The sequence below is a fragment of the Lichenostomus cassidix genome, chromosome 8 (genome assembly GCF_008360975.1).
Source record: "Lichenostomus cassidix isolate B80296 chromosome 8, HeHo_3.0, whole genome shotgun sequence".
In the NCBI taxonomy this organism is placed as follows: domain Eukaryota; kingdom Metazoa; phylum Chordata; class Aves; order Passeriformes; family Meliphagidae; genus Lichenostomus; species Lichenostomus cassidix.
Window position 1 is genome coordinate 20,504,488 of NC_139489.1, and position 12,512 is coordinate 20,516,999.

At 42.9% G+C, this 12,512-nt stretch overlaps 1 protein-coding gene across 3 annotated transcripts in view; it reads right to left on the reverse strand.

Moving 5' to 3' along the window:
• CLCC1 (chloride channel CLIC like 1) overlaps positions 1 to 12,113 on the reverse strand; it is a 15,836-nt gene extending 3,723 nt beyond the window's left edge. Inside the window, exons 1-11 of one of the 3 annotated variants that reach the window (XM_085068268.1) lie at positions 11,949 to 12,112; positions 10,119 to 10,274; positions 8,269 to 8,364; positions 7,326 to 7,433; positions 5,941 to 6,162; positions 4,644 to 4,784; positions 3,792 to 3,885; positions 2,613 to 2,710; positions 2,388 to 2,534; positions 1,650 to 1,931; positions 852 to 1,098 (exon numbers count right to left, since the gene is read on the reverse strand). In XM_085068268.1, the coding sequence (XP_084924394.1) occupies positions 871 to 1,098; positions 1,650 to 1,931; positions 2,388 to 2,534; positions 2,613 to 2,710; positions 3,792 to 3,885; positions 4,644 to 4,784; positions 5,941 to 6,162; positions 7,326 to 7,433; positions 8,269 to 8,364; positions 10,119 to 10,265 (1,563 nt within the window). In that variant the 5' untranslated portion in view covers positions 10,266 to 10,274; positions 11,949 to 12,112 and the 3' untranslated portion in view covers positions 852 to 870. Of the gene's footprint in view, positions 1 to 851; positions 1,099 to 1,649; positions 1,932 to 2,387; positions 2,535 to 2,612; positions 2,711 to 3,791; positions 3,886 to 4,643; positions 4,785 to 5,940; positions 6,163 to 7,325; positions 7,434 to 8,268; positions 8,365 to 10,118; positions 10,275 to 11,948 lie in introns of those variants that run through there. The other 2 variants (XM_085068269.1, XM_085068270.1) reach the window with 2 other exon arrangements.
• Between the last annotated feature and the right edge of the window lie 399 nt (positions 12,114 to 12,512).

Below are 12,512 nucleotides of genomic sequence, written 5' to 3' on the forward strand. Positions count from 1 at the left end.
ATGATGGGGTTTTTTTTGGTAGTATTTAGTTAACTGTTTCCTACATTAACTCAGAATGGTTTTAAAATCAGCAGGTACTTATTTTCAAGAAACAGCTGCCCACGCTGCTCTAATTCCCATGCAGCAGGAATCCTAGGGGTGGTGGGCATTTGGCACCAATGCCCAAGGGCCTGGGGCACTTGCTGCAGCACCCCGGTTTCCAGTGTCACATTCAGGAAATGCACAGGTGCTGCTTACTGTACCTGTCCTCAACTCCTCTCCTGCTCTGGCTAAGGACAAGCTGTGCAGGGGGGAGTTCTGGGGAAAAACCACTGGAACTTCCCCGTGGTGGATCTTGGTCCTACCCTGGTTCAGCTTTGAATTGCCCTCAAAACCATCTGCTACAACATCAGGATCTCACTCTGCAAATCATTACACTAGGAGGAAATCAATAAGCTGTCCTAAAACTGAGTTGACAAGAAGCAAACTGATTTTAAAGAATATAAATCCAAAGACAGACCTGAGCCATCAGTCTGAGCTGTGAATTAGTGTTATGGGAATTACATGAGGATCAGTAACTTCCTTGAGGCTGTTGGACAGAGACCTGGTTTGGCTTTTGCTCACTTCCACAGAGTATCAGCGACTCCCCACCACCCAGAATCCAGTTCTACTCAAAACTCAGTACACAAACCTGATTTCCAAAAAGCAGCAACACTTTGCACCTTGATTTCAGATTCCAGAATTAGCACATGTACTCAATCTCCGAAGGTTTACAACCCCAGTTTACAGCTTACTGATGTTCCCTCTTCTACACTTGTGAACTAGAGCAGAATTAGCAAGTATGCGACAACTAAAGATTAGACAAAACTTACAGTAGAGCTTGGGTCTTCCTTATTCTTTTTCCTGGGAGTCATGTGAAACACTATTTTTCTTCTCTTCACATGGTTCGGTGGCAGAACTTTTCCCTTCTAGATTTTTATTAGGGTCACAGTTTTCTCCAGTCTGTCCCTCTGCTTTGCCTGTCTCCTGTTTCTGCTGCTCAAGTGCAGGTTCTTCAGTAAGGTTTTCAGCTTTGAGAGTTTCTAGTCTATGAACTTCAGATTCAGTGTACAATCTGTTCTGCAAAGAATTAATAATAATCTATTAATTAAGCAATATAAAGTGGCACATCTGTTGTTTCAAGTGCATTCCTGCTCAAGGGGCAGAGCTCACCCAAAGCATGACTGGGATTTTTTTTTTAACTGGGGAAACAGAAGACATAAAGAAGCGCAATGTAGAGTATAAATCTGTTTTGAGTTTTCTGTAGTTTACAGGGAAGTCAACACTGCTTTTTTCCGTCAGTTTTCTTCTGTGGGTAATCATGATTGAGGCTGGCAAAAGTACTGATCTCTCAAAACTGAATTTTTACTATTAAGAGTTTTAATTCTGTATTTTCCTGTGACACTTAGCCATTGCAAAGGTATTTTTCCAGAAGAAATACATCCAAGACACCTCTATCAAACTCTTCCATAGGGGAACATGTACTGCCTTAATTCCTCTCGCCCCCAGATCTGTGCTAAGTTTATTGTTTCAAAGTGTTCTAGCAGGTAACATTGCAATCTGTTCAGTTTAATCCCAGCTCCCAGAGTGCCAGGACTCACGTTAGGAGAGTCCCACAAACACGAAGCTACCTGTGCATCTGGCTCATCGCTGGCATGTGCCATGTCTGGGCTTCTGCTGCCACCGCCCGCCCTCACCATGGGGACAGGTCTGGAGGAGGCATCCCCTCTGTCCTGGTGACCTCTGTAGACATAAGGATGCTTCTGCAAATAGTATTCATCTGCTGTCCTCCCATCGTACTGCCCAAAGGCTATTTGCTCCTGCTGACTGGCAGGTGGAGGGAGACTTTTCTTCTGCGAAGACGTTAAGTATCTTAATGCAGACACTGATGATCCTGCACCATAGCAAAAAGCCTGGGGGAGAAGAAAAAACCCAAACAACTAAGTATTTGCTGTCTATGGTTTTCACACAGATTTCAATGTCACATCTGAAAGACCCCAAAAGAAAAGGTCAGATGAGAACAGCTACAGTAACATTCAAGCTTTTTGCAGTCTGACCACACTGCAGGAACTGCCAGACTGGATGCAGTTTAACATTGGTGCTACATTAAAGATGTTTAAGGCTCTGACTCAATGCTTTTGTGTACAAAATGCCAACTATGTCCATATTTTAATTCCTAAACCAACTGTAGTATGAAGCCTTTGTCAAGAAAAAATTCCCTTATAGAAGTAGTTTCATCTGTGCTAAGAAATCTGTTCAGTTGTACAAATAAGAAATAAATAATATAATAGATAATACTTAAATACAAATACATTTAATATATAAAAAATAAAACAGAGCTTTTAAATATAAAGGAAATGTATACAAACCAGGACAGCCAGAGCCATCATAATAAGCACTGGAACCTGCAGAATTAATGGTATCTCCTTCATAAGTGCCTTGATGAATTCACCAATACCTTGTCCTACATGCTTCAAAGGCTCAGTTACAAAGTTGGTGAACGTTATTGCCAATGCCTAGAAAAACACAAAACCAGTGTTGTCACACAAATAACAAATATGAACATGAACAGTCCCTTTGGACTTGGCACATACCTTTGTTGGTGGAACCAGCAAAATAGGATTTACAAGCAGAGTTTCATAGTACTTCTGACAGGGATCGTCCTGAAGCGTCCATGTACTTCTAAGCCATTCTGAAGTCAAAGCAGAGACATTTTTACTACTTCTTAAAAACGTATTTTATGACACAGCAGCAATACAGAAAGTAGCATTTCAATTACAGATGGAAGAGAATTCTTGATACAGTTCAAAGCTCAGATTTATTTTTACATATCTGAGATTAGCTTGGCAGTATAGTTTATCCAGTTATGAAGATACAGGAAGGAGATGGAAGGCTGGAAAGAAAGAGACAAACCTGAACTTTTCCCATGTGTAATCAAGAAAGCTCTTTAGGTGAGTTTAGTCCCTAGAAGCCTCAGGGAAAAAAAGTCTCATTTGTGGCAACTATGAACTAGCACACTGTGTCCACAGCAACTGACACAACATCATTCTGTGTAATTGTTCATCTGCCAGTCTGCAGGGAGATTGAAATTGTCTATTTTGCTTGCTAGATTCAAGGGTCTCTTAGTTACAAGCAGAAAGTCTTACTTAAGAGAACTTTTACATGATAAACAAGGATTTGTAACATCAGTGTTTCTGTAGTTTGGTTTTACAGTAGTCAGAACATAAATCATTGACATTTATCAAAGACAGAACAATCAGAGTTGATGAATTACAAAGGGAAGACCATAGCAAGCACTCCTTGAGAGCTGTCATCCTTCATCTACATGCTAAAGCACTGGATAGAAATAACAGCTAATAAAAAAATTTGGCTTTCTCTCTAAAATAGTAACACTCGAGCAAGCAGTTACAGATACAGTTCCTGATGTCCATTGTACTCATAGGTCTGATAGATAAAAAAAACTCCTTGTCCTGAATTCTGCCTGCTTGCCTTTAGTAAAAGGCACTGAATGGTACTGGGGAGGGAGCCTGGGGAAACACAGGCGAGTTGTGAGAAAGAACACTATGACATACTCCAAGTACAGTGCTGTGATCAGCTCTCCTCCCAAGGCCTAGAAGACAAAGTCTTATAGGATGGAAGAAGGGTAAACCCACAAAATTATGTGTTGAAAAAAATCCCTGCGCTACTCATGAAGAAATTAAGCATTCTGGGATACCATGAATTGATATTCTGTGATCTGAAATACTACTCCAAAGTACCAAACAAGTACTCACCAATCAGACTTCCTCGCCAGTCCACCTTCTCTGCACAGACGTTGTCAAACTGCTCCATTTTGGCAATCTCTGCCTGGTGCTGTGCAAAGGCCAACTGCAGAGAACAGCAGGGGTTGGAAACATGGACTGAGGTGCCTGCATCCCTGCAGTGCTGCACTTCAGCTATCTGTGTTTGCTCTTGGCACGCTTCCCATAGTTCTCTGTGTAAATGAGAATTTCCCCATTGTCCCCTTGTATGACAATTCCCCATGTAATATGTATTAAGGAAAATTCAGAAAAGTGGCATTCTACTCCTATGCCAGAGGCATCCCACTCTCTGGCACTCTGCTGTCTCTGGGTCTGACAAACTGCAGTTCAGTTCTTATGACAAGATGTGAGGGCAGATTTTATGGCTGGGCTATGATCTGGTAGCTTAAATTCCTCCTCAATAAAACTGATCCTATTGTACCATCACCCACTTAAGCACCATTAAAGAGGTGTTTATCTGGTCTATCACATCAAACACAGTTTCTGCCTGGGAATTTTAAGAAAAAAACTCAGAATATATTTCTATATAACTTTTCTACCAAGCTGCTTTAGTCAGAGGCCACATCTGCCCTGCCCCCACAGTGAAATTAGAGTTCTAGTGTTCTACGAATTTTGTGCACCCCTACAGGATGCAGTTGTTCAGGGTTTCTTTTGCTCTTTGAGCTTAACACATCCATCAACAAGCAAAATAAAATGTTAATCCTTTTATTTATTTGGCAGTTAATGAAAACCTTTATGTTAACTAACTAAAGGAACTAAATAACCCTAACTCCCTCATAAATGTAAAATTTTAAGCCTAAAAGCCATTAAGATTACAGAACTTACCTTATACAAGTAAAGCCAATTCCATGCAAAACTGATGAAGAAACTTATTAATAAAATACGTTTTAGCTGAACAAACCAAAGAACACGTGTCCAGAGTTCTGTAGCTACTACAGTTACAATGCACACTAAGCACAAAAGTAGCTGAAAAATAAAAGAGGAAAAAATTATGAGCCACATTTTGAATTTTCCAAGCTTACTGACAGTACACATGTAGAAACTTCCAACTTTTGTTTTTACTAGTGTAATTTCCACAGAATAGCTGAGAAGCTTTTCCTTGCTTCTACCCAGCCCATCCAAGCAGTACCAGGCAGAACAATTTCATGGCAGCACTAGTATTCATTCCTGTCCCAGCCTTACATTGCAGTTGCTCTTTTTTTTCTTGTGATAGTTAGTTCTTTCTTCCTTAGGATGTTTGTCACATTAGCTACCATACTTCTAAATGATCAAATGGGTGTCAGTCAGTGCTTGAGTAGCTTGTGCCTGCCATGAACCACAGAACAACTGCTGCCAACTCCTGCACTTTGGTTAAGAGACTAAGTTACAGTTTGGGTACCAGCAGCAAGACTTCAAAGAAGCACTTCACAGTGACTTTCCACCTGAGGACCCCTAACAGAGGTTACTGACAGCTTGCTTTTGTCATCTGGCTTCCAGGACCCCTCAAATCTACACAGGCTACTTGCAAGACCATATCAGCATAAAACATTAGCAGACTCTGAATTTTAAAGATTTATTCAGAAAGCTTCAGCTTATTAGAGACCCTCAGCTTAGCACTTTGTCATTGCCATACTCATGCTCTCCTCTCCAACACTATAAAATTTTTCCCACAAAATTTGCAAAAGCCTCTGACCTATAGGAATTCAAATATATACTTCTCTAAATATAAATATATTCCAACTCCTGCAAAAGCCAACAGCTTCAACATCTACATGAACAAGAGACAAACCTGGAAAATCTGTAACGCACGAGGTGTCAGTTCTGGAAGTAAGAAAGTACTAGAGCATAACGAGTCTGACAGCACAGATATAAAACATAGTAAGAAGGGGAAGAAAAAGCACACCAGAAAAAAAGCCCAAACCAAAGCTACAATAAGGACAGATGACCACAGGAATAAAAAACTTGAATTCCGTCTTAAAGCAAATACATCTTTCAGCCACCCTTAAAAAAAGTGATTCACTGAAAGTATGGTGGAAAGAACTGCTTTATGTGTGAAGTTAAGATGGTAATATTAATTGACTAGACTTGCACAGAGAAACTGCAGACAGCAATTAAACCCAACAATCAGCCCTTATTCTCTTACCAAAAACAAATTATATAGATCAATTCCAAAAGCATCTTCAAATCTCCACTGCCAAGCTTGATCATCATGGTGTTTAAAATTGATCAAAATATCACTCAGTGCCTCATCCATGGCACCTGGCTGCCAGGCTTCCTCATTGACAAACCTGAGGATCTCCAAATACGTCTGTTTTGTAAGAATGATCTCAGCATCATAATGGACATGGCCCACATTTTCCACAGGCTAAATTCAAAGTAAAGCAAAACAATGGTTAAAAGTTGATTATTTGGAAATAGAAGTTTGCCCCTAGGCAAAAACCTGATCACATTCATTCTGTACCAGCACCCTTCTGAAGAAGACTGCAGGATGAAGACATGGGACAGGGGGCATACTATGATTCTACAATTTTTTTTTCTCATCTAAACTACATGAAACACAAATTCAATTGATTTGTAATCCTTTGGGTATCAGCTTGTAATCCAAGCAAAAAGCCTGAAAAGATAAAGTGAATTATCTCACCTATTACTAAAATTACAGAACCAGTGCTCATTAACAAGTAATAATTACGTATGCACTGTGTGCACCTCGGTCACTACTGGATAATACAGATAGAAGCTACTGAATACTAAAATAAGAAGTTTTACATTGCTAAATGTAATGTTCATTGTTAAACAGTAATTTTGCTTATTACTAAAAATCAATTCTTATACCTCTGAATAGAAAAAAGTCTCCAAAGCCAAGTCTCAGTCCATTCTCCACCCAAGCCTATACTGTGCCTGGGATTGCCCTGACTCATTGGCAGGACCTTGCACTTGGTCTCACTGAACTTCATGAGGTTTGCATTACCTTACCTCTCAAGCCTGCCAGAGTGCCTCTGGATGGTATCCCTTCCTTAGGGGTGATGTCCTCAGCCAGGTTTAATTCTGTTGGGGGCTTTAGCTTTTCCAACCTGACACCTGACTCCTGCCCCTGCTTGGACAATCTCTCTGTACTCCTCCCAGGCTACCTGTCCTCGCTTTCACCCTCTGCAGGTTAACATGGTAGAGCTACAACACAGGCCTTAAAAGTCTACAACAAACAACCCACATCTGGCTGTTGACAGTTTCCAACCACTAACATAACCAGAAGAAGGTGTTCCTACAGCTGCATCCCAGCAACAGATGTTTAGACACACTGAATTCACATAGCCTTCCTTTGGATGCTTTACAGATCAAATGGCAACTCTGTCTCCTCAGCAGTACTGGATGCACATACTTCCATCATCTTTGCCATTCAGTTACCTTCAGTTAATTTAAAGTACACCAGCATAATTAATCAATGCTTGGTAACTATGGAAACTACATAAAGCAGCAATATGAATTAATTTTAATTAAGTATTTTTTAAAAATGGTTGTTCAAATACTTACAAGGCCAAGTTTTCCAGCTTCATTTAAAATCTTATTCAAGTATCGCTTAAAGATATAAAAGCTACGGCTTTCATGTGATTTGGCATTCCTCTTCTCACATTCTGCAATCTGTGATTGTGCAAAAGACACTTTTATTCACTTTGCTCAAACCAGCTTGCTCATGGGAGAGAAAAACCCCCAAACAAGCCAACACTTTAAAATCAGGATTAACAGGGACACATTTCTTCAGTTTACAATGACCCATGGTCAGTATGACAGATAAAAAGCATATGCAGTTACTGAAGATCCTGCTTTACATGGGACTGGCCAGTACTGGAGATTTCACATCTGCTAATAATATTCAAATACTGACCTCAGTAAGGCTAGAAACAAATGTGAACATCTGTATCTCCTTACATTTTAAGTTTGCATCAGGAAAAAAAGAAGAGAACTCCCAAAAATCCTGAGTAACTAAAACATTGAAATGACACATATCCCATTGGGTATCCAAATGGCTGAAGGGAGCGAATGCCCCAGTACCACGCAAGCATCCCCTTATCCTGGGAGGGGGTCTGACAGCAGCTCCTGAGAGCTGCAGCTCTGCCCAGTGTCCTACTCTCCATGCTCACAACCCAGCCCTTAAAATCAGACAGGACTGAACAACTTGAGAACACCCTGGAGTAACATCAGCACCACATGTTTAAACTGCTGACACCAGACAGAAGCACCTAGCTCCTATCATTTTTGTTACACTACAAAACATATCAGCAAATAGACCTTTGTAGGCAGAACAACAATTTGAAATTTAATGCAAACCACTGCCAGTCTCTCCTCTCAATAGCGGTTCCCCCCCGCCCCCATAAAGCATAATTATGCCAGCAATGCACCTGTTTGATACTATCTCAAAAAGCATCATCAGAAAGCACAAACTATAAAACACTGGAAAATGTTCTGAAGAACAAACCTTGTGTTGCAAGGAATCTATTACCCTGGAGCAACTTTGTGAGATTTCAGTACTGACTGTATCCACAGCCTTATCCTCAGAGTCATGATAGTTTGCCTAAAATTACACAAGAAAAACATGTATTTTTAGAATCCAAGAATTTGATCAACATGCCCTCTTACACTTCTACAGTCATACATATTTAAAAGAAGCAAAGGAGCTAAAAATTGAGTGTGGCTCTTTGCTGCTAATACTCTCCCAGTGACACTCCAGCTGCCTCTCTGCTGTTATTTTAGGCTCCATATGGACAACTGCTTGAAATTTATCTAAATGCATGCTGCCTTCAAAAGGTGAGGTCTTGCCTGTCCTCCCCCACCCGCCCTTTCCCCTCCTTAGAGTGCTGGTGATCCACAGGGTACATCAGATTAGATAATGGCACTGGCTAAAAACTGACTCAGCAGGCAAAGGGACAGTTTTCAGCCAGGCAAATTCCCAGTCCAGCTGGTCACGCCGCCAGCCAGACTGCAAGTAAACATAAATCCTATTCTGGGCTGCATGCCTTTCTTTGCTCCAGAACACTCTCTGCTTTCTGTTCATTTCTCACACCTACTTTTAGCTGTGCTGCTTCTACACAACCAGGTGTGCACACTGAGGGAAATCTCCAAAAGGAAGCCTAACAGCACATGAATCAGTGAACTCCTGCTGACAAAGTTTGCTTTTGAGGGTTTGGGTGGCTCACACAGCCTGCCCACCTAAAACTCACTGCAACGCAGAAAAAAATCCTGAGCCCATGAATTAACCCAAAGCAGTGATTTTTCTCCTTTAAGATGTAGTTCTATTTTTGTGGGAGACAACAATAAAGGTACTACTTCTTTTATAAAAGCCAAAGCAGTTGGGCTCCAGGCTTAGAGTCCAAAGCTTGCTGCTGGATCTTAGGGATGCTAATGACTACCAGGGGGCCTTGGAGCAGCTGGAGGCTAACGAGGAAAGCTGTGGAGAGCAGTAACGCACTCAGCATTTTTTAAGCTTCAGAAAATTATGTGCTGAAGTCTTTAAACAGTATTACTCAAGACTGTAAAACCAAGACTGTAAAACCAAACTTGAAAGCTGCATAATGGCAAAAATCAAGGGTGCCCACACAACCAACCCCAGTTTACAGCGTGTGCACATATGTACTAGATAAATAACATGCATCTCATGATACGTAGTCTGCTCTTCATACAAGACAACAGGCACAATTCACCTTCAAAAAACTATTTTTTCCTACTTCATCTTCTCTTCAATGTTAATGAATCATTAAAAGTACAGCATTCAATCCCTATTCTGACTGTCCTTCTGAAAACTGAGGCCCAGCATTACAAAACACCACTGACTTGCACAATAGCCTCACACAAGAAATGGGGTTCATTACCCCATTGCTGGGAAACTGGTTAATTAAAAAAAATACAGTAATTAACTTTAACTCCCCCAACTTTTATCAGTTAGGAACCTGATTTTCAAGACATTTAACACTATACTTGAGAAACTAGCAAAAGCTGCTTAACCCAGTACCTACCTCTCAGAGTAGTAACTTGTGGTGCCACAACCTGCATAAATCAAAACATTTATGTGAAAATTCAAAAAGCCTGCTTGATCTGACTTGACCTGACTGCAACAGAAGCTCATCAGGAAAAGGTCCTGAGTTAACTACAATAATAGAAATCATTATTTTTTCCTTGTAATTTTAACCATGGACACACAAGACTTTTCTGTGTATGGATTCAGATACAACATAATAAGCCCCTAAAAACACCATATTGCTATCATTATTTACTGTCACCATTTAAGACTAATCCTTCAACAGCATGTGGCAGTTTGGGAGAGACACACACCCTTTCTTTTTCTACCTTGTAAGGTCTTCTCATTGTTCCTGATGCTGCATCATAATTGAGCATATCTGTGGGGTCAATCCATTCATCTTCTTGAACTTTACAGTTCCCTGTCAGCACAACTGCACACAATACCAAAGGAAACAGCATCCTGTATCACTGAATATAACAAGAAATTCAGGTATTTAGGTCAGGGTGTAACATGCTGCGTGAAGAAAATAAAAAAATCTTACATGAAGAAAGTAAAAGTTGATGCTGTTTGAAAACTCAGTTCTTCATTAAGCAGGTTTAAATTCACTTCCATTTTTTTCCCCCAGGAAAATGTTGGCAATAATATGCAACAATTAAACCATATTATATGAGTGGATCAATACCCCTGACTTTGTTATCAGCATGTGTAGCACAGAGTTCAGCATTGCTAAATATGATAAAACTGTCCAGAGCTCCACCATATTCATGACAAGGATATTGTGTTAAGAGTAAGGCAATTTTTTCTGTCACATTAAGAGGAGATTTGGCAGAAAATAAACTCTGCCTACATTCCAGCTGTTCCTCAGATACCAGAGGCACTAGGGGTGGCATTGATTCTGAGGCATGGCCAATTCAGCACAAAAAAGGGAAACACAGAGCCAGCATGGCACTGTAAGTCCAGTCATGTTCAGTAAGAAGTACCACGATCACAGATCCACAAACAGCAGGACAGACACACTGTCAGGCTGGTCATGACCAACAAACTCTCAGACCACAGTCTGGAAACATTCAATAACCCTCAGGTGCAAAACACTATAATTTGCTGAGTAACAGAAACACAGCTTCTTGCTGGATTATCAGTGATACACACTCTGTCTGCAGGAGCACGGGAACACAAAAAATAGGAGCAATACGGCCGGTAACAAATACGCTCCATTGGGAGATCATGCTCCAGTGCTAAAAGCACAATCACAAACAGGAGCTGGCTCTCTGAAGCTCCTGAAGGAGCACTCATTGCTGGAGCCTTACCCAATAGGCATTCCTATGGGGGAGGAGAAAGGCACAGACCCAGGATACAAAGGTGGAGTCTCCTCTGACCTCCGCCCCTCTTAACCTGTATTTATATTTTTTTTTAAGGGACGGTAGAAGGTAGAGTTTCAGTTGATGACGTTTCATATTCAGGTGCAGTCCGAGTGCTTCAATCACGCATGCAGAGCATGTCGTACTTCATTAGCACACGCTGGGCTGTGAAAAGGGGAATCTATCTTCGAGTTAACGGAGCACCGTAGAGGTTTTGGTCACCTTTGGGTCATTCCTTTGGCTTAGTTCCTCTCAGCTACAACAGTTTTAAAAGAGCATGGCCACAGCACCTGCTGCCGCTCCAGCATGCTTTGTTCCCTCAGAGCAACACAACACAACAACACACCGAGCTCCTGGCTGATCTGCACCTGTGCGTGCAAGCAGCTTGTCCCTGCAGAACCACTGCCAACGCCAACTCTCCTTGCTGAACTTTGCTGTTCAGTATTTCCCCACGAAGGGGCCAGCACGATCGGCACGCAGAACTCACCCTGGCCGGCCTTGCAGGGACATTCCTGCCTTGCCCGTAGCCAGGGCCTCTCCCGTCGCTGCGGCTCCGCCGAGCCCCGGGCCCGCTCTGGCCCGGCTGCAGGGCCCACAGAGCCACGGAGCGGAGCCCGCACGCTTCTCCCCCGCCTTCGCCCGCTTCCCGCCGGCACCGCAGCGATCCCGCGCTCCGCCGAGACGCGCAGCCTCCCCTCAGGCCCTCCCCGCTCGCCGGACACCGCGCAGGCCCCGGCCAGCCGCGTCCGCCCCGCCGCAGCCCCCGCTGGCCGCCCGCGGTACCTGAAGGGCCGCAGGGCTCCCGGCGATCACCCGCTGTGTTTACCCGGCTCGGGGCCGCTCCGGCAGCCGCTCCCGCCCGGGGTAGCCGCTCCGCCCGGGACGCGCCGCGGAGCAGCGGGCGCGGAGGCACCGCCCCGGAGGCACCGCCCCGGCCCTGAGGCGCCGTGTGGCGCCGAGCCTCGCCCGGGAGCAGCGGCGGCGCCGCCCCGAGCCCCGAGCCCCGCCCGCCAGCGCCGCCTGCGGGAGCAGGCTGCGGTCCAGTCACAGCCAGCAGAGCCAGCTGCGCTGAACGCCAGCTCAGGCACAAGAGGCGGGGATGGAGAACCACAGCGGCTCTGCAGACACCACCTGGCATAACAGTGATGTCAGGAAATCATTATTTCTAGGGATATACTAATTAAGATAGTCTGCCAGCTTTGACCACAGGGCGACAACTAGAGAAACGCCATTTTCAGCCATAGTAGTGCTGTATATGTATCATTGTCTCATACATATACATTACTGTATATGTATCTAGTAAAGAAAATATAAACTAAAAGAAGATATAAAAAACATAAAATAGAA